The 20,885-nt window shown below is 41.9% G+C and overlaps 2 protein-coding genes across 37 annotated transcripts in view; both read right to left on the reverse strand.

Annotated features, from left to right (window-relative positions):
- Positions 1-2,860: 2,860 nt before the first annotated feature.
- Positions 2,861-20,885, reverse strand: part of ARHGEF9 (Cdc42 guanine nucleotide exchange factor 9) — a 179,393-nt gene continuing 161,368 nt past the window's right edge. For all 36 annotated transcript variants that reach the window (XM_074028836.1, XM_074028845.1, XM_045383994.2 and 33 more), the window contains 2 exons: positions 11,936-12,004; positions 2,861-6,109 (listed from right to left, as the gene is read on the reverse strand). In XM_074028836.1, the coding sequence (XP_073884937.1) occupies positions 5,928-6,109; positions 11,936-12,004 (251 nt within the window). In that variant the 3' untranslated portion in view covers positions 2,861-5,927. The remainder of the gene's footprint in view (positions 6,110-11,935; positions 12,005-20,885) is intronic.
- The window catches only part of LOC135969178 (uncharacterized), a 122,362-nt gene continuing 104,337 nt past the window's right edge, over positions 2,861-20,885 (reverse strand). Inside the window, exons 9-10 of the mRNA XM_074028850.1 lie at positions 11,936-12,004; positions 2,861-6,109 (exon numbers count right to left, since the gene is read on the reverse strand). The gene's annotated coding sequence lies outside the window, so the exon portion shown is untranslated. The remainder of the gene's footprint in view (positions 6,110-11,935; positions 12,005-20,885) is intronic.

A 20,885-nucleotide genomic window follows, 5' to 3' on the forward strand; every position in this document is an offset into this window, starting at 1 on the left:
GGATCCCTTCCTCTATATTAAACCAAGGGAGATCAGGCATTTCCAGTTTGCTCACAGTTGGCCACCTTTTAATCCATCTTTCAGCTAACCATGCAAATAAACTATTAGAACCTTTTTATTTAACTCCCCAAGCTGCAACATTAAAAGCAGAGTCCCTACTTAATGGGCCAAAATCAGTAAATTCGGCCTGATCCAACTCTATGTTCCTTCCACCATTATCCCATACCCTTAATATCCATTCCCATACCTGTTCTCCAGATTTGCTTTTATAAATTAGATAACTCAAGCAGTTCTTTTGGAGTGAAGCCCACCTCCTCATGGGTCATACTCTCAACCTCACCTCTAGGGGCCCACAAGGACTTTAGTTATAGGTCTAGAAGCAAACAGATGTTGTGGGTTGCTCCCGAGGAAAATCAACATTATTTGTCCTGTCAACTGCCTCAGGGGAGGCCATCACTGTTGCTTTAGGCAGTGTAGGGTTTATTTCCTCAGACAACGGTGGAAAGGCTGATGGCAGCATGGGTCAAGGAGGGGATGTTGCCATTACTGGACATGGGGAAGCTGTTCCTTCTGGCAAAAAGGTTCATCAGAGTTTTCAAACTCAGTGTCCTCAGGTTCATCAGGGTCTTCCCAAATGTCCCCATTCCAAGTTCCAGGGTCCCATTCTTTTCTAATCAATGTCCTCACTTTAACAGTAGACACCTGGTGAGGCTGTACATGTACCTTGCATTGCAGGTCAGCCACTTGCATGATAAGAGCTTGTGTCTGTTTTCCCCTATTTCAACTCTTTCTCTGCATTAGATAAGACTCTCACTCAGGGCAATCTTAGCAGATTGGAGACTCAGTATTTGCTTCTGAAGCCGGGAGACAGAATCCATTGAGTTCATCATTTTCTTTCATCACTTTGTCCACTCCTTGCCTCTCATGAACAGTGAATCAGGAGTATCAAATGCATTTATTTTACATTACTCTCTAAACAGTTCACATCAAAGATTATCAGTGTTATCCATATTATTAGAAGTACAGTCCTTAGCAATTTGGGGTCTAATCGCATTAAGTAGTCAACTCCAGAAACTCCAAAACCAATGAAAGAACTCTATCCTTAGTATTGTGTTCCTCTAGAACCACTCTTGTTACCAAAATTTGTATTAGTCATGGTTCTCTAGAGGGACAGAACTCGTAGGATATGTGTGTGTGCATATATATATATATATATATATATATATATATATATGCACACACACATATATATGTAAATGGGAGTTTATTAAAGATTAACTTACACAATCACAAGGTCCCACAATAGGCTGTTTGCAAGCTGAGGAGTAAGGAGAGCCAGTCCGAGTTCCAAAACTGAAGAACTTAGAGTCTGATGTTCGAGGGCAGGAAGCATACAGCATGAGAGAAAGATGTAGGCTGGGAGACTAGGCCAGCCTCTCTTTTCACATTTTTCTGCCTGCTTATATTCTAGCCATGCTGGCAGCTGAGAAGATTGTGCCCACCCAGATTAAGGATGGGTCTGTCTTTCCCAGTCCACTGACTCAAATCTTAATTTCTTTTGGCAACACCCACACAGACACACCCAGGATCAATACTTTGTAGCATTCGATCTAATCAAGTTGATACTCAGTATTAACTGTCACAGGGGGTGTTCAGAAATGATTCTTATGGTGATGAAGTGTTTCATTTTAGGTACCTTAAGAGAGAACCAAGTTTATCTTAGAAGACCCCCACCATTTGTCTCCCCACTTCTAGTGCCCTTGGAAAGTAGTCAGGGAAGACTGAGACCAGATGCTGCCCTCTTGTTCTCTGCAGGAGGTAACTGAGATTTATTTCTGGAAATTGGGGGAAGTTAGGAATTGGCAAGATGCAGAAGTGACTGCTGAGAACTAAGTCCTGCTGATTTTGGTGGGGAGAGATGGCAGACTCTAGGGAAAAGGGAAATAATGGTGATAGCAGAGGAAGGGGTTAAATAAGGAGAGCCAAGAAATGGAGAAAGGGGAAAAGTTGGTGGAGAGGAGGGTTTAATTATCACTTTCTTCAAATCAAATCCTGGGGGTGGTGGTGGGAGGATCTTGAAGGCCAAGGAGGACAGGGCTCACACTCTAATCCAGAGGCCCAACATCTGCTCCCCCTTCTAACTCTATGAATTGGAATAATTATCTGGACCCTTTTAGTAAATAAGCATTTTATTGGGGTGTTTAGTTGCTCCGAAGAAAGGCAGGTAAGGCAATGTCAGAAAGGAACCTCTACTGGGTTTCCCACAGGGAGTATCAGATACCACATAGAGGCCTATTGACAGCAAGGAACATATACATGCAGGTGACACTATGATGGAAGAAATAGTAAGGTTACTCTACCCACTCTGAGGAATAGATAAGGAAGATATCTACCTCTGAAGAGCCAGGACCAAAGGCTTTAGGAAGGAACTGAGAGTTGCAAATTCCTAAGTGATATGGTCTCTAGATGGGTTCAGAAGGCAGTCTTTAAGCTTCCATGAGGGCCCGGGGCCAGTATTGGGAATTGCTGGTATAAAGAAAAAGAGCAAGGTCAGAAATGGACCTTTAAGTCTTATCAAAGGGCTGGGTGACATGAAGGACAGTCCCATCCATAAAGACATTTGACTGCCCCTGGCTACAGGATCAAACATAATCCTTGTGGTCCACTCTTCCAGAAAACACATGGAAGGCCACAGGTGGCCCATAGGATGCCTGGGAATAGAACAGCAGGGCTGGCAGGTCAAGGCTAGATTGGGGTAAGCTGCCTCATACTAGGCAAATTCCCTTTATTTCACAATTGGCAACACACACACACACAAACACACACACACACACACAGGAATGAGAGCTATGCCAGGAGGTGTCTTTTTACTTCTTTTATTGAACTCCATAAATATTTTCATAAGGCTTTGTGTCATTACAACATTTTTTTTGTTAAACATTTTTTTAACACACAACTTTGACACTTGTTTGACAGAGTCAAACAGTCGGATAAAAGAAACAGAAGAACAAACTGGCAAATGCAGAGCAGCAAGGGTAATCAAAGTCACTGTTGCCCATCCATCCACCCCAGCCCACCCATCCCCAAAGCACTAAAAGATCACTATTTGGCTTCACACTAGAATTGTTAGAACTCTCTTGTTGCTGTTCTTATAGATCCATTAGAAATATACACATAGAGAGAGGGGGAGAAAAAAAGAGAGAATAATTAGATGTCTGTCTTAGGACTCCTGGTAGCAGGTCCCATAGAACACATTAGCAAAGCCTTTTGGAGAGCAAATCCTGGCCTCATTGAGTTGAGGAAAAGGGAGCTCGGGGCCATGTGGAAATGAGAGGATTACAGAATTCTTGGGGTTACCATTGCTGTCAGGACACAACAGGTTAGGATACTGAACCCAGGTATTTAATTGGGCTCCCCTTGGGGCTGTTGGCCACTGGTCTGCTTTGATGCTACAGGCTGTGGGAATACTCCAACCAACAGGGAGATGATTTCTTGTTGTTCACAAATTACTGGCATCTGATGATGCCAGTGGGTTCAGTAGAGAAGTGAGGGTTGAGAGGTAATATCCCTGATCATGGAGCCCTGGGCACAAGGCCCAAGGAGGGAGGAAATGAGAGGGCCTAGTTAAGAAATGTAGGCCCAGAAACTTGTCCAAGCATCCCCTCCCGGTGTGCTGCCAACCCTCGAAGAAGCATGTCAAGGCCAAGCCTAGTGAGGAGGAGTGAGAAGTAGGAAAAAGAGGTACACTGAAGGGAGGCCTGCACAGCTACCAAAACACTCTGTTTGCCAGACAGGATATTCTAGCCTGGGTGCTGGGCACCAGGTGCCTTGCCAAGGAGGCTTATGTAGTTAGGTCATGTGCTGAACAGCGGTGGCCAGTCCCGAGCCCCGGCCCTCTCCCCAGATTAGGCTCATCCTTGACTTATAATACAAATCTGACTTGGTTGTGATGGAATAGAAGCTTAAATAGCTTGTAATTTGATTCCCACAAAGAAAAGATTCCCAGGCTGTTTAATGCCTGGTCTGGATCAGGAAGCATAGAGCAGTAAACATGTTAGCTATGCTGAAGCCTCCACACAGCTATGGCTGCTGCTTGGTAAGCTGAAGTCCTTTCATGATGAAGTCTTCTCCCATGGGGTTTAGGACAGACTCACAATCTCCACATTCCTCACTACAGTGGCTTGCTCTCCACAGCAGAGTTCATCCTTATTCCTTTATACCCTTTTTGTTGTTCAAGGTCTATCCATGAAAAGGGCTCTCTGTGGAGGAAAAACAGGTACTCCGACACCCATAGGAAGCCTGCCTCTTTGTGAAAGAAGTTCAATTTTCCCAAGCAAAAAGCTGGCCAAAAGCTAGCCTAAGGGTAGCAACCCTGCCTCAGACCCCTTATTCAGAGGGAAAATTGCCCCTGGGTCCTGCACTCACTTGTCCCAAATGTCCTGGGAAGAGAGGATGTTGGAAACAGGGCCTTCTTTGAGTGCCAGAACAGCTTTAACTATATCAATACCAAAAATCCTCCTGTGCTAGGATGGCAGGAGAAAGAAGAAAGAGAGAAGGAAAGAAAGAAGCCAGGGAAGATTGTCCATGCAATCTGTTAACAATGGGAGAAGTCTCACACAATTTTGGGGTGGTAGAAAATGCAGGTACAATACTGTGGATCAAGGCTATCGCTTTCCATTCCCATCCCTGTTCTTTCTTGTAAAAGGTTACTATCAGCCTTGGACCCTGTCCAGGTCAGTAATTTGAAGGCAGCTGATGATCTTGGTCAGGTGGGCTCTGTCTTGAACCCCTCCATACTCCTATCAACACTGTAAATGGGAGCAGGGACAACCAGGACACTGAACTGATTGCTGTAGGGATCCCTGCCCTAAACCTATCTGGTACTAGGGGGCAGGTAAATCCCTCCTCTGGGAGGCAGAATCTCAACCTCTTTGCTTCCAGTTCAGATCTTTTGGGCTAAGGGAGAGACAGGCCTAGGAGGAGGCCTATAACAAAAGTGACTTGAAAAAAGAGAACACCTGGATCAAATTAACCCCTAGATGTAAAATTGCAATGACCCAGCAGTGCTGCAACATGGGAAACCCCAGTGATAGAAGAAACAGCCCAAATGCAAAATGTTCCCTGAACAGAAGTCCACTCAGCATCATTATAGTCTGATACTCCCCTGCTTCTGTTTGGTTTTTTGATCTCTCCACAGTACCTAAAACACAGTAAAAGCAATAGGAATACTGAGCAGTTATGTCACAGGGCACAACAGAGCATGTCCAGACTGGCATGACTGAGGACAGAGGATGCTGAAAAAAGGTTATTTGGGGCAACTGCAGGGCTGAAGGAACATTTGAAAATGATTGGCTGAAGGAGAGGATAAAAGGAGATCATTCCCTTCCTCAATGGAAAGTAAAAGAGGCAAAAAAACCCCAAACCTCCCAACTCTACCACATCAAATAAAATAAAAAATTCATCAACATCAGTATCATCAGAAAAGAAAAAAAAAATACAAACATCTATGGTAGTAATGACAAGGCAGTGAATCACTCACAGGGGAGCAAAGAGATTATCTTAACAAGAAAAGGAATAAATAGAAATGTCAACTTCTGAAAGCAAAGGGAAGGGGGATGGGGCAAAAATGGAAAACTTTTAAGACGGGATCACATGTTTGGAAGTCATTGGTACCTCTTCCTACCAACCACAGATTTCACTTCCCCCAAAAAACAGAAAACACTTTTGTTCCTTATCTCTCTCTCTCTCTCTCTCTCTGTGTATGTGTGTGTGTGTGTGTGTGTGTGTGTGTGTGTGTGTGTATGTGTACTCAAGGGTCTCCGTGTGTGTGTGTGTATAAATTTCAACAGTGCTTCTCCGAAAAAAGGTCCATCTATAAATATAATTTTATTTACTTTATTTTAAAATTATCTGCCTCCCTGTAGGTATCATTTTTTGAAGGGGGTTAACCTGCTGAAGTTTTGCCAGAATGGTGACTGACTGCGCTTGGGTTCGGTGAACTCAAAGACCTGCGACTGAGCGATGCCGTCGGGGACCAGGTACTGGCCGTGGTTTAACGGGTCCTGCGGTGGTGGGTAGGACGGAGGAACTGAGCGGGCAGAGTTGACACCTAGAGTAGATGAGAGATCAAAGGGAAAGGGTATAAGTTATGTAACAAAGGGCTTCTCAAATTACCCAGTGACCACTCTGGGCAGACAACTCAAGGCAGACTGGTTTAGAGAGTGTGAACTAGTATTACAAATCATCCAAGGGGAGAATTCCTCTTTCAAACAGATTTTGCAATACCATGGTTACTACCGCAACCCTACACACTTCCACATCTAGTCAGGTGTCAAAGAAATTTTGGGTATTGCTATCATCTATTTTACAGGTGAGAACACTGATGTCTGAAAAGAAATGTCATACCCAAGGTCACATGGTAAGTTAGTGACAAAGCAAGGGTTAGAACCTACATTCTTTGACTTCTCAGTTCAGAGCTCTTTCCAAGACACCAGAATCCCTTATGCAGGGCTTGGTCCTGCGAAGAACCCAACACACTCTATTTCTCCTTTTCCAGGTCCCCCCTGGAAGTTTTAAAAGAGCCTGGTTAAGAACTATTGACTTCAGGATAAGTTTCTGGGAGAAATTTTCTAAAAGCATAAGGTACAAGTGATTTAGTGTTCTGTCCTGGGTTGAGAGTGATGAACCTGCATTTAATAGGGAATTGACATTAGTGGGTGAAGGAGAAAGTAAACTTACTATCAGAAGGTATAATTCATGGGGAGCAAAGAAGACAGAATATATGTGTGTCTTTTCCAACTGAATAGCTTAAATGACACTAACATTAAAAGACTTCTCAACATTTGTAGATAGGTTTGCAACCATCAAAGCAAAATCCACATTAATGGAGGATACTAGGAACCTGGAGGCCTAAAGTGAAAGTTCAATCCTGATCTACATTCACAGCAGAATAGGACGAGACATACAGCATACAATTCAGACATGCCAGGAAGGCTTCTCTGCTGCTCCCAAATACCTTCCTCATCTTCTACTCAGGGTCTGAAATTCCAACATTACAGTTACTTTGTCTTTGCTTGATGACTAAGTTCCTTTACTCTGGAAGTAGTATCATTTAAGCCATCATCAGCCATTGGCACTTCAGTGAGAAAGATCAGATTCTTTTCTAAGAGCTAGTTTTGCAAGGTGGTGTCAGAAGTATTAGGGTATTGAATGCCAAGAGACAATACAGAGATATTAGAGAGGGAGTTTTGTGAGTACTAATTTGATTTTTTTTTTAAAAAAAAGCACTTATTTGAAATCATTACAGATTCACATGCAGTTTTAAGAAATAATAGAGATCCTGTGTACTCTTTACCAAGTTCCCAGTTTTCCCAATGGTAACATTTTGCAAAACTTATAGTACAATATCACAGCCAGGATATTGACATTATAACAGGATACAGTCAAGATATAGAACATTTCCATCATTACAAGGATCACTGTTGTTACACTTTTATAACCACAATCTCTTCCGGGTATATATCTAAAATAAAGGAAATCAGTATGTTGAAGAGATATTTGAATTCCTAGGTTTATCACAGCACTATTCACAATACCCAAGATATGGAATCAACCAAAGTATCTGTCAATGGATGAGTGGATGAAGAGAATGTAGTATATATACACAGTGGAATATTATTCAGCCACAAAAAGAATGAAATCCTGTCATTTTCAGCAACATGGATGGAACTGGAGCTCATTATGTTAAGTGAAATAAGCCAGGCACAGAAAGACAAATATCAAATGATCTCACTCAAATGTAGGAACTAAAAAAGTGGATTCCATGGAGGTAGAGAGTACAATGATGGTTACTAGAGGCTTGGAAGGATGGTGTTAGGGAAATGTAGAGAGGTTGGTTAACAGATTCAAAAATACAGTTTGATAGATGGAATAAGTTCCTGTGTTCAGTAGCACAGTAGGGTATCAGTAGTTAACAATAATTTATTGCATATTTCAAAATAAATAAAACAGAAGATTTGAAATGTTCCCAACACAAATAAATGATACACGTTTAAGGTGATAGATATCCTAATTACCCTAATTTGATCATTACACATTGTATGCATGTATCAAAGTATCACATGTACTCAGTAAAGATGTAGAGTTATTACATATCAATACAAAATAAATTTTAAAATCAATTGGGCATATTTGTGTACATTTATTTCTGGGTTCTGTGGCGTTGATCTAATATGTCCACCCTTCTGCCAAAATTACATTGTCTTGGTTAATATAACTATATAGTGAGTGTTGAAACTGGGTGGATTGATTACTCACATTTTATTCTTCTTTTTCAAGATCATTTTAGCTATTCTAGGGGACTCATTTGATTTTGTGCTGGCCCCAAAGTCTCTGGAGATGGAGTCTGTGCTCATAGCCATGCGGAGCTGTATATTGATCAAATTAATTAGGTTTATGTACCAGGAATTAGCATATAACTTTCAAGAAGTTATACATTAATTCTTAAAATGAAAGCAGCGTGAAAGACAAAGGTCAAGTGAAAAGGCCTTTCTTGGGGCTAGAACTGATATTCTCTACTGTTATTTCAGCCAGGCTCCCCGTGTCCCAGAGCAGTAGACTGAGTTGATAATGTCCCAGTGTTACAGATGGGGTTGGAAGGGGACACTAGAGTAGTACCTATCCAGTGACATCTGCATTGGAGACCTCTTAACAATGACCCACACTTCCTGTGATGGGTCATTGAAAAGGTCAAGGAACCCAGCTTTCATGGTTATCTTAAAGAACCCCTTCTTGCTCTTCCCATGTACATATTGTAACTACTGAATTCCTACATTTGAGAACCACTTCCACATGTATGGCACCCTTGAGTCTCAAAATATATCAGTTATTACAGCCCTGGACTAGGAGAGTCTTGAAGACCAAAAATAGAAACAAGGGAGGAGATTTGCAGTAATCTCGGGTGCAGTGGCTCACATCTGTAATCCCAGAACTTTGGGAGGACGAGGCGGGGGGATCACCTGAGGTTAGGAGTTCAAGACCAGCCTGGCCAACATGGTGAAACACCATCTCTACCAAAAATACAAGAATTAGTCAGGTGTGGTGGCAGGTGCCTGTAATCCCAGCTACTCGGGAGGGTGAGGCAGGAGAATCGCTTGAAACCAGGTGGCAGAGGTTGCAGTGAGCCGAGATCACACCATTGCACTCCAGCCTGCATGATGAGAGTGAAACTCCATCTCAGAAAAAGAAAAAGGAAGGAAGGAAGGAAGGAAGGAAGGAAGGAAGGAAGGAAGGAAGGAAGGGAGGAAGGAAGGACGGACGGAAGGAAGGAAGGAAACTAAATGAATTTCTTTGAAGACTTTAGAATTGCTGTTAAGGAAAGAACTGTTCAAGTGAACCCAGTATTTAGACACTGGGAGACAAGAAAGGCCCTAAAAGGAATGGCCTGGAGATACATAGGGTGGGGAAGGACCTCGACCAAAATGCTTGGCATGAGTTAGCAGGGCTATCTTCTGGTTAACTAACTCCTGGTTGCTTTATAGATATTCCCTTGTTTGAAGTGTTCTCAGTGAAAAGACAATTCAGTCTCAGATATGCTTGAGGAAACTGGGCTTGGATAAAGGAGTACCATAAAGGTTAGCATGGTGGATGTGATGGTTAATAGTGTCAACTTGACTGGATTGACGGATGCAAAGTATTGTTGCTGGGTGTGTCTGTGAGGGTGTTGCCAGAGATTAACATTTGAGTCAGTGGACTGGGGGAGGCAGACCCAAGCTCAATCTGGATGGGCACCATTTAAACAGCTGCCAGCATGGCCAGAATAAAAAGCAGGCAAAAGAACACAGAAACACTAGACTGGCTTAGCCTCCCAATCTACACCTTTCTCCCATGCTGGATGCTTCCTGCCCTCAAACATCAGACTCCAAATTCTTCAGCTTTAAGACTTGGACTGGCTTCCTTGCTCCTCAGCTTGCAGATGACCTATGGCCTATTGCGGGACCTTGCAATTGTGTCAGTTAATACTCCTTAATAAACTCGTATATATATCCTATTAGTTCTGTCCCTCTAGAGAATGCTGAAGAATACAGTGGGGGAAGTTGCGGAAATCAGAGTGAGAAAGTTCAGAAGTTGAGAGCATCCAGGAGACAATGGCAAGCTGTTAAGACGGTATCCCTTTTGCAGCCTGAAAACTTCAGTTGGCTGGGGCTCTTTTCTGCTCACATTTTTGTCTGAGGAATTGGAGCAAAATCTTAAGAGTTATGTTAATATAGGCCATATCCTTACTGACATTAACTCCAGATTGCTTTCTAACACCATCTCTCACATGTTATTATAGCAATCAAAAGGTTGGGAGTTAATTCCCCACCGTAAATTAACTCCCAACTTTTTGGTGGCTAATTAAGGCTGGCCTTATTCCCTATATAAGGGGAATCACAGTCCCATCATGAGGAAAAGAGACAATAAGGGCCTCCCAAGAGCAAGAAGTAATAAGCAATTGAAGGGGAGGCATATCTAGTCAGCAGAGCTAGGTTCACTGCTTAACTGGAAATCAGATGTTCACAGGCATTCAGCCTCAATCAAAAGGAGCTTCAATAGAAAAAAAATAGTGCTTTACATGGCTGCTGGAAATTTCAGGAGACTTGAATCTGATCATTTTGGATGGTGATTCATTCAGAACCACAAAGCAGACTGAGAAAGCAGAAGGAAAGGCCTGGGGAAAGTAAGGTCTCATTAAGATTGCCCACACCTGGGGACAGTGAAAATGGCTATCAGTAATAGAAGCAGCTGTCAGTAATTGATGCAAGACAGAAAACCAAACTCTTTTTCCAAGCATGGGGCTTCATCAGGACCCTGAGATGGAGAGGAGAAAACAGTGGACTCTGAGTCAAGCCAATTTAAGGTTCAGAGTTACTTCACTCAAAGACCCTCAGCTACCTCATCTGAGAAATAGTTAATACTGCCCAGCTTCTCAGGATTATCATAAAGATCAAATGAAATAACTTATATAAAGTGACTGACACTGAATAGGTATTCTAATAAGCAGAAGGTAGTTCCTTCCCTTTGACTGAGCATGGTAGTTTTCTTCTGGTTCATGATAAAAGAGAAACTAAAGCTTTACTTCAGATTTAAATTGATTTGCAAGGTATTTTTTCTTAAATACTTTGGCTTGCAGTTGAGAGAAAGAAAGAGAATATCTGAATCTTTTGTCTTGGCTCAGTTTGAGGTTCTTTATTGTGATTCGGGGCTCCTGATTTGGCACGTGCCCCCAGACCAGTGACAGAAAGCTGAACAATATCTTTATACATTTTTTTTTGAGATGGAGTCTCACTCTGTCGCCAGACTGGAGTGCAGTGGCACAATCTCGGCTCACTACAACATCCGCCTCCAGGGTTCAAGTGATTCTCCGGCCTCAGCCTCCCCAATAGCTGGGACTAAAGGCGTGTGCCACCATGCTTAGCTGATTTTTGTATTTTTAGTAGAGACAGGGGTTTTACCATGTTGGCCAAGCTGGTCTCGATCTCCTTGTCTGCCTGCCTCGGCCTCCCAAAGTGCTGGGATTACAGGCGTTAGCCATCACGCCCAAACTATACTTACTAATAAAGCATATATATACTACTGTCCATTGATCTCTAAATTATTAGTAAAGTTTCTCTTATTTTTAAGTAAGAAAAAAAAGAGGAACAGAGGTTCTCTTTTTGCTAAACTCAATGAGCTATCTTTGGACACCAACACCCTATACCGTTCACTCCTTAGCCTTAAGCATTTAAAACCATTTGCTCCCTGTCATCAAGGACACCTAGGGACCTGGATATTCCTTCACCACCCTCAAGTAAACCTCAGCACAGAAATGGGCCTAGGAATATGTAAGCATATAGCTTTTGATTCCACAGTCTTTCACAGAGACTGAGTGGGGCTGAGGAGGTAAAGGCAGCTTTACCTTTTTGCTTAGGGACTTTTCTCACAGTCATTGCAGCCTGCCTCTTCTGGTTTTCAGAAATTTCAAAGCCTAAAAAAGAAAAATATATGATTTTTAAAATGAGAAACACATACCCTTCTTGAGTGTATAAATGAGTAAACTTTTCTGTAAGAAAGATTTGGTAAGACATAAGACATAACAAAAATCTTGAAATACAAAAAAAAAAAAAAAAAAAAAAAAAATCATTCCCTTTAACCCAGTAATTTCTTTCTAGGAATTTCATTAAGGAAATTTGTCACAAACTTGAACAAAAAGTTAGCTACAAAAATGCACATCACAGAATAGAGCCAAAAAAAGAATCATGGACATGGGCTAAGAGTCTGTTAATGGAGAATGGTTAAATAAAGCATGACACAGGGAAAAAAAATATTTTGTAACCAAAAGCAAAACTATAAAAAAGGACATAGTGAGGCAAAAGATATAATTCAAAAAGAAAATATATATACAGACAATGAAAGTTTCAGAAGGAGGAAAAAATCAAATGGAAAATAGTAATAAAGAAGTAACAAAAACTTAGCTAAGGGGAAAAAATATATATATATACTTACTGTAGAAAGAGTAAAAGGTTTTACTAAGTCCCAGGCAGGATGAACATACATAGATGCACATCTACATATTGACTAGTATAATTCCCAAACTTCAGGATAAAAAAAAAAAAACTCTGACAAGCTTCACAACAGAAAGGACAGCTTACTTAACAAAAAACAGACATTATATTACTAGAATCCTCATCTGAAATATTGGAAGGAATAGCCTTCTTCCTTTTTTTTTTTTTTTTTTTGGAGGCAAGGTTTTGCTTTGTCACCCAGGCTGGAGTGTAGTGGCATGATCATGATCATGGCTCACTGCAGCCTTGACCTCTCAGGCTTAAGCAATCCTCCAACCTTAGCCTCCTGAGTATCTGGGGCCACAGATTCATGCCACCATACCTGGCTAATTGTTTTTAAGTTTTATTTTTTGTAGATATGGAGTCTCCCTGTGTTTACCAGGCTGGTCTTGAACTCCTGGGCTCAAGCAATCGTCCCACCTCAGCCTCCCAAAGTGCTAGGATTACAGGCATGAGCCACTGCACCCAGTGTAATAGCCTTATGAATAAACCCTGGATCAAAAGGAAACCATACCTGAAGTTATAAAATATCTAAAAATAAATAAAAAGGACATTTTATATTAAAACCGCCCTGGGAGTGTCTGCTTTATGCAGGTGTAGATAGGGATGAAACACGTCCTAGTCTCCTGTGGCACCCCTAGGCTTGCTAGGATTAGGAAATTCCAGCCTAGTGAATTCTAGTCAGACCGGTTCTCTGCTCTTGAACCCTGTTAAGATGTTTATCAATGACAATGTGTGCACAGTGGGACATGGAAGTTCATTAGTGATTCTAGTTTCATCCTGACCTTGTGGTCTCGCCCTGACCTTCTGCCTTGTGATCTTTTGTTGCCCTTAAAGCATGTGATCTCTGTGACCCACACCCTATTCATACACTCCCTCCCCTTTGAAAATTGCTAATAAAAACTCGCTGGTTTTACAGCTCAGCGGGCATCACGGACCTGCCAACATGTGATGTCTCTCCCGGACACCCAGATTCAAAATTTCTCTCTTTTGTACTCTTTCCCTTTATTTCCCAGACCAGCTGACACTTAGGGAAAATAGAAAAGGACCCACGTTGAAATATCGGGGGCTGAATTTCCTCTGATATCTGGCACCCACATGTTTTTTTTTCCCAAGTGCACGTGGGAACCTGATTCCCTTTGGTAGGTGTGGAGAAACATCATCGGTTTTGTCCACAGAAATGCTTGTTTGACTCCCTGATGACTGGTGAGTAGTCTGTGTATGGTCCAGGTTAACTATGGGTCATGCAGAGTCTAAAGGTCATGCTTATCTCTGCTACATTAAGCTCCTGTTAGAACAGGGCGGTGTCCGAATAACCATGGAAAATATGGTCACTCTATTCAAGGTGGTGGAAAAACACTGTCCTTAGTTTCCTGATAAAGGAACCCTAGATGTAGAACTATGGGATCATGTTGGTGCAACATTCTGGGAACTGGTCTCCACAGGGAATTATGTTCCCGCCACTGTTTGGGGTGATTGGGCCTTGGTAGTGCCATCCTAATGCCACACCAATCCCATGATCCCCTACAGTTACCATAATTCTCTGAATCTGATGACCCTCCACCTCTTCCTCAACCATCCTCTCCTGCATTGACTTTGTTATCTGATCAGCCTCTCTCCCTTCAGCTACTCCTCCCCCATCTGACAATGTTGAGGATTCAATGTCTAACTCTGGTGACTTTGGATTACGGTCACCCCCTGATGATCTTATTTCTTTTCACGAAGAGCTGGTACCAGTAGCTCCTGCGGCCCCGACTCAGACAGCCTGGGACCATATATATGTAAATTCTTCTCTCTTCAAACCTCCAGAATCACCTAATGGCTCCGGGACCAAACTACAATGTACCTATAATTATTCAGGCCCTCCCCCATCCACTTCAGCCCCTCACCCTCTTGTCGTTTCAGTTCCTCAACCGGTCAGTTTGCCATCCACTCAGCCTGCTCTGTACCCTTCTTCACACATGGACACCAGTAATCACCAGTATACTTCTGCTCCTTCTGCTCCCTCAATACCCCTTTCTCACACTCTCATTCCGGTCCGACCCCCTCACCCTCAGTTTCCCTTATCTACACATGCTTTTCCTGTCATTTCTATGCCAACTCCATCTCAGATGCCTACTCTTGAAACTTCAATGCAATGCTTATTATGCCAAAACAAAGAAACAAGTGGATTAGATGCATGGACTTATCCAGTTAGGCTAGACCCTCCTAACTTCTAAGGTGTACAAATGCATTGTTATGTACCTCTTAATCTTACATTTTTAAAATAATTTAAGGATGCTTGTACTCAGTATGATCCTACTTCTCGTTATGTTAAAATGGTATTTGAAACTTTTTGTACTGAGGTCATTTTGCTTCCTTTAGACTGGAACCTTTTGGCAAAAGCTGTTCTAACCCCATCTCAGCATTTACAATTTCGTACCTGGTGGTCAGAAGAGGCCCGTTTGCAGGCTCAGCTAAGTCAGACTAATGGCATTCTAATTACTCAGGCTCAGCTCACAGGCTCCAGTAGTTTCTCTGATGCTTATGCCCAATTAAACTTTGACGCTCTTACCACGGAACAAGTAACAAAGGTGTGTATGAGAGCTTGGGATAAATTACGCGCTCCTGGCCAAGCTCCTGTTTCTTTCACCATGGTTAAACAAGGTCACTCTGAATTATACCCTGATTTTTTAGCTAAATTACAAGATGCCGTTCAAAAATCTGTCTCTGATGAGCACATTCAATGTATTGTCCTTTGTATGTTAGCTTTTGAAAATGTGAATCATGAGTGTAAAATGGTCATGCGTTCTATCCAATAACAAAATTTACCTGATCATGAGGTGTTTGTTGCCTGCATATATTAAGTCTTCTGAAGGCATTGGATCAGACACCCACAAAGCTATTTTATGGGCATGGGCCATGAAGGACACCAACCAAACTGGTCCCACTAATTCTTTTCTTGGAGCCTGCTATAATTGCAGTCAACTTGGTCATACTCGAAAAAATTGCACTGTTAAAAGTGGCCAAGCCTACTCAACAAACACGGCCAAATGCTGATGCTACTGTTTGCCCACATTGTTGCAAAGGTAAACATCGGGCAAGTAATTGTAAGTAAGTATGGAAAATCCCTGCCACAACACCAGGAAAACGGGGAGTGGGGCCGGTCCCAGGCCCTGATATCAAATGGGATGCTTCAGACTCAGACCAACGTTGCGTTTCCGCTTCAGGTGGTCCCAATGCAGCCACCAGCACAAACAAATTTACCTACAGCCAACCCAAATGGGTCCCAGCCTCTCCTTCTGTCTCAGTACAATGCTTGTCTACCTCTGTGGAAGGGGGCGGGGTGGTCAATCTCTGTATACTATTCCTCTACATTTACTACCTAACTCTTTGCCTTTAATTGTCCCCACGGGGGTCACTGGCCCTTTACCTCAACGTTTGGTGGGCCTGGTGTTAGTTAGGGCATCCACCTCTGCTAAAGCAATCACCATTCATACTGGTATCATTAATTCTGATTCTGTTGAAGAGATTAAATTAATCGTGTCTGTCAAGGTTCCTGTTTCCATTCCTGCTGGTGAGTCAATTGCTCAATTGCTTTTACTACCTAATATCATTTTAAACAAAGGAGATAAGACACGTGGGATGGGCTCCGGCGGCAAAAAGGCCGCTTATTGGATTTTTGTAATTTCTAAACAACGGCCCACCTGCACCATACACATTCAAGGAAGAAAGTTTGAGGGCCTAGTAGATACTGGTGCTGATGTTTCTATTATTTACTCTAATTTATGGCCTTCCTCCTGGCTTAAGCATCCCGCTAACATGGGACTAGTAGGTGTTGGAAAATCCGAGGAAGTTTATGAGAGCACATTTATCTTGCCTTGCACCAGCTCTGATTGTCAAAAGGGTACAATTCAGTCTTATATCATGCCAATCCCCATTAATCTTTGGGGTAGAGATTTGCTGGCACAATGGTGGGCTGAAATTAATATTCCACATAACTCTTATAGTGCTCCCAGTCTGTGTATGATGGAAAACATGGGGTTTGTTCCTGGACTCGGTCTCGGTTCAAAACATGAAAGGATTACTAAACCCCTCCCAATTACTGTAAAAGAAGACAGAGCTGGTTTACATTATCCTTTTTAGTGGCAGCCGCTACAACACCTCCTGATCCTGTCCCTTTACAATGGAAATCTGACACACCTGTTTGGATAGAGTAGTGGCCGCTTTCTAAAGAAAAACTAGAGGCTTTAACTCAATTAGTTTCTGAACAGTTACAACTTGGAAATGCGGAACCTTCTCTTTCCCCCTGGAATTCTCCTGTGTTTCTAGTAAAAAAGAAATCAGGCAAGTGGCAGATGGTAACTGATTTAAGGGCCATTAACACTATAATTAAACCTATGGGGGCCGTCCAACCAGCCATGCCTGCCCCTGCTTTAATACCTAAAAATTGGCCTCTCATAGTTATTGATCTTTGTTTTTTTCATATTGCTTTACCTAAATCGGGTTGTGAAAAAATTACTTTTACTGTACCATCTATCCATAATCAAGAGCCTGCAGCTCGTTATCAATGGAAAGTACTTCCTCTGGGAATGCTAAATAGTCCTACAATCTGCCAGCTTAGGCAAGTGCTTTCACCAGTTCGAGCCCAATTTCCTCAGGCCTATATTCTTCATTATATTGATGATATTTTAATTGCTGCCCCCACTGATAAAGAATTAATTGACCATTATCAAAGTTTGCGCCGCCGTGTTACAGAGGCTGGATTACACGTCGCTCAGGATAAAATTCAAGAGACCACTCCTGTTCAATATTTAGGAATGGTGGTCAATAAACAACGTATTCAACCTCAAAAAGTTCAAATTAGGAGAGATTCTTTGAAAACTTCAAATGACTTCCAAAAACTTTTTGGTAACATTAATTATTTAAGACCTACTTTAGGTATTCTAACCTATGTACTGTCTAACTTATTTTCTATGCTGTGGGGAGATTCCAATCTCCGAAGTCCCAGGACTTTGACCCCCGAGGCTTCACTAGAACTGGAATTCATAGAGGAAAGAATCCAGACCGCCTATTTACCTAGAGTACAGCCGTTTCAGCCTTTTCAGCTTCTGGTTTTTGCTTCATTACACTCCCCTATTGGGCTAACAGTTCAACATAATGATTTAGTGGAGTGGTGTTTTCTTCCTCATTCTGTGTCAAAAACTGTGTATTTATCTAGATCAAATGGCCACTCTAATTAGACAGGCATGGTGTAGAATACTTAAAATTTCCAGATTTGATCTGAATTTAATTGCAGTTCCTTTAAATAGGCTGGAAGTTCAAGCCGCCTTTCAACGTTCTGTACTGTGGCAAATTCACTTGGCTAATTTTATTGGCGTTATTGACAATCATTATCCAAAGAACAAATTGTTTGATTTTATAAAAATGACGTCTTGGGTGGTCCCTCGATTAACCAAAGATCAGCCCATTCCTGAGGCCGTTACAGTATTCACTGATGGCTCCAGTAATGGCAATGCTGGTTATGTAGGTCCTACAGACAAGCTTATTTCTACCCCTTATACCTCTGCTCAAAAGACAGAGTTAATAGCTGTCATTACTGCCTTACAGGAGTTCCCCAAACCTTTAAATATTGTCTCTGATTCTGCCTATGTTGTACATGCCACTAAAAACATAGAAACCACTACTGTCAAACATATTGATAATTCTGAATTGGCTTCTTTATTTTCAAGGTTACAACAGGCAGTTCGCCAGTGTAGACACCCTTTCTATATTATGTATATTAGATCTCATACCACTTTACCAGGACCTGTGCCTGCCAGTAATCATAAAGTCAACTGTTTGGTCTCTTTTGCAACCCAAGAAGCTCAGGAGTTCCATAATCTCACTCACGTCAATGCTGCTGGATTAAAAGATAAATTTGCCCTTACCTGGAAACAGGCTAGGCTTATTGTTCACAGCTGTCCTCAGTGCCAGGTTTTTGTACTTCCAAATCAGGAACCTGGCATTAATCCCAGAGGCCTAACTCCTAAGGCTTTATGGCAAATGGATGTGACTCATGTTAGCTCCTTTGGCAGACTGTCATACGTGCATGTCTCTGTAGATACCTTCCCAGGTTTTATCTGGGCTACTTGCCAAACAGGGGAAGGCACGGCCCATGTTAAAAAACATCTGTATTCTTGCTTTGCAGTTATGAGGCTTCCATATCAAATAAAGTCAGACAACACCCCTGGATATATTAGTAAGGCTTTTGATTTATTTATGAAACAATGAGGAATTTCCCATATTACTGGAATCCCTTACAATCCTCAGGGACAGGCTGTGGTGGATCGGGCCAACTGCACTTTTAAAATCCGATTGTCCAAACAGTCAGAACAACAAAAACATAATTTAACTACCCACCACTCCCAATTACATTTAACATTGTTTACTTTAAATTTTTAAAATGTTCCTAAACATAATAATCTAACTGTAGCTGAATGCCATTATACAGGCAAAAAATTCTCCCTAAACAAAGGCAAGCTAGTGTTATGGAAAAACTCCCAAACCAATACCTGGGAACCTGGCACAATTATAACGTGCGGGAGAGGATATGCTTGTGTTTCACCAGGAGATCATTAATCCCCTGTCTGGATACCCACTAGGAGACTCAAGCTTCGTGTGAATACTGACGACGAAAACCACATGGAAAAGAGGTCTGTGTCAGAGACTGCCCTCAGACGTGGTGAGATCTGTGCTAACTCCTTAAAAGCTGGCACACCAAATCACAATAGGTCTGATTCAATCCTCCCTGATGGCAGTGGAGACCCATCTAACTAATTCCACTTCTCCTGATTACCTTTCTTTTTCTCCTTACAAACCTAAAAATCTCAACATTTCTATTAGCCTAAAAATAACATCTCTCTGTTCTTCTCTTCCTCCTTCAGCACTGAATCTCACTTACAACAGGTTTTATTTAATGATTATCCTCCTTATAATTTCTGTCTCACCAGTTTCCTCTCACACTGATTTACCTGCTACACAAAATTATTCTTATTTGGCTTAAGTGCCTTTTCCTCCACTTATTCGACCTCTCACCTGGAGAGATGCTCCTGTAGAAATCTACACTAACAATAGTGTGTGGATGCCTGGAGCTACAGGTGACTGTTGCCCTGCTCAACCAGGAGAAGAAGGCACTGCATTTAATATTACCATGGGTTATAAATACCCCACTCTGTGCCTCAGACATGCACCTGGTTGTACCACCTAGAAATTCAAGTCTGGGCTGCTTATCTTCCGGAAAGATCAGCTACAGAGGAACTGGGCCATTTGGTCCATAGCCTCTCCCTTTCTCCTTTAAAACAAATGAAAGGGGGAGTAATGGGAGATACCCCATACTTTCAATATAAACCTGCAGGAAAACCATGCCCTAAAAATTTTGAGGGCCCATCTAAAACCTTAATTTGGGAAGACTGTGCTAACTCACATGCGGTAATATTGAAAAATGACTCATATGGTTTAGTAATAGACAGGGCACCAAAGGGCTATTTAAAAAACAATTGCTCCTCTGGAGGAAGGAAACGCCTGGAGGCTACTTATTTTATTTCTTATTGGGAGAACGAGAATCATCATTCTACTTTGCACAGGAGGTTCAGCTCATTCTTTCCCTTAAAATGGGAAGATAAAGGCATTTACCCCCTCCCACCTCGAGGCCTCATATGACACTCCCCATTCTGAGCCCAAAACACCCAGAACTTTGGAAATTGGCTATTGCTATGTCTGGGCTGCGAGTATGGGAAGGGGAAACTATTCTGTCTGTGTCCCCGCTACCATCCCCCTCTCTCAGTATCAACGTAGATCCAGACATTCTGTTTCACTTACCTCTAAACTGACTGTTCCCATACAGAGTTGTGTTAAGCCTCCTTACATGCTGTTAGTGGGAAGTATCAAAATTTGGACAAATAATCAAACTGTCCAATGTATTAATTGTCATTTATACACTTGTATTAACTCCCATTTTGACTCCAGGAAAAGTGTAATGTTGGTTCGAGCTTGAGAAGGAATCTGGATTCTGGTAACCTTGCCCAGACCTTGGGAATCCTCCCCCTCAATACATTTAATTAATGAAGTGTTACAGCGAATTCTAAAAAGAGCTAAGAGATTTGTTTTCACTTTAATTGCTGTGATCATGGCCTAATTATAGGCACTGCAATGGCCACCACTACTGAAATGGCGTTACATCAATCTATTCAAACAGCTCATTTTGTTAATGATTGGCAAGCCAATTCCACCCAAAGGTGGAATTCTCAACAAAGCATTGATCAAAAATTGGCTAATCAAATTAAT

The sequence above is a fragment of the Macaca fascicularis genome, chromosome X, assembly GCF_037993035.2.
Source record: "Macaca fascicularis isolate 582-1 chromosome X, T2T-MFA8v1.1".
Classification (NCBI taxonomy): domain Eukaryota; kingdom Metazoa; phylum Chordata; class Mammalia; order Primates; family Cercopithecidae; genus Macaca; species Macaca fascicularis.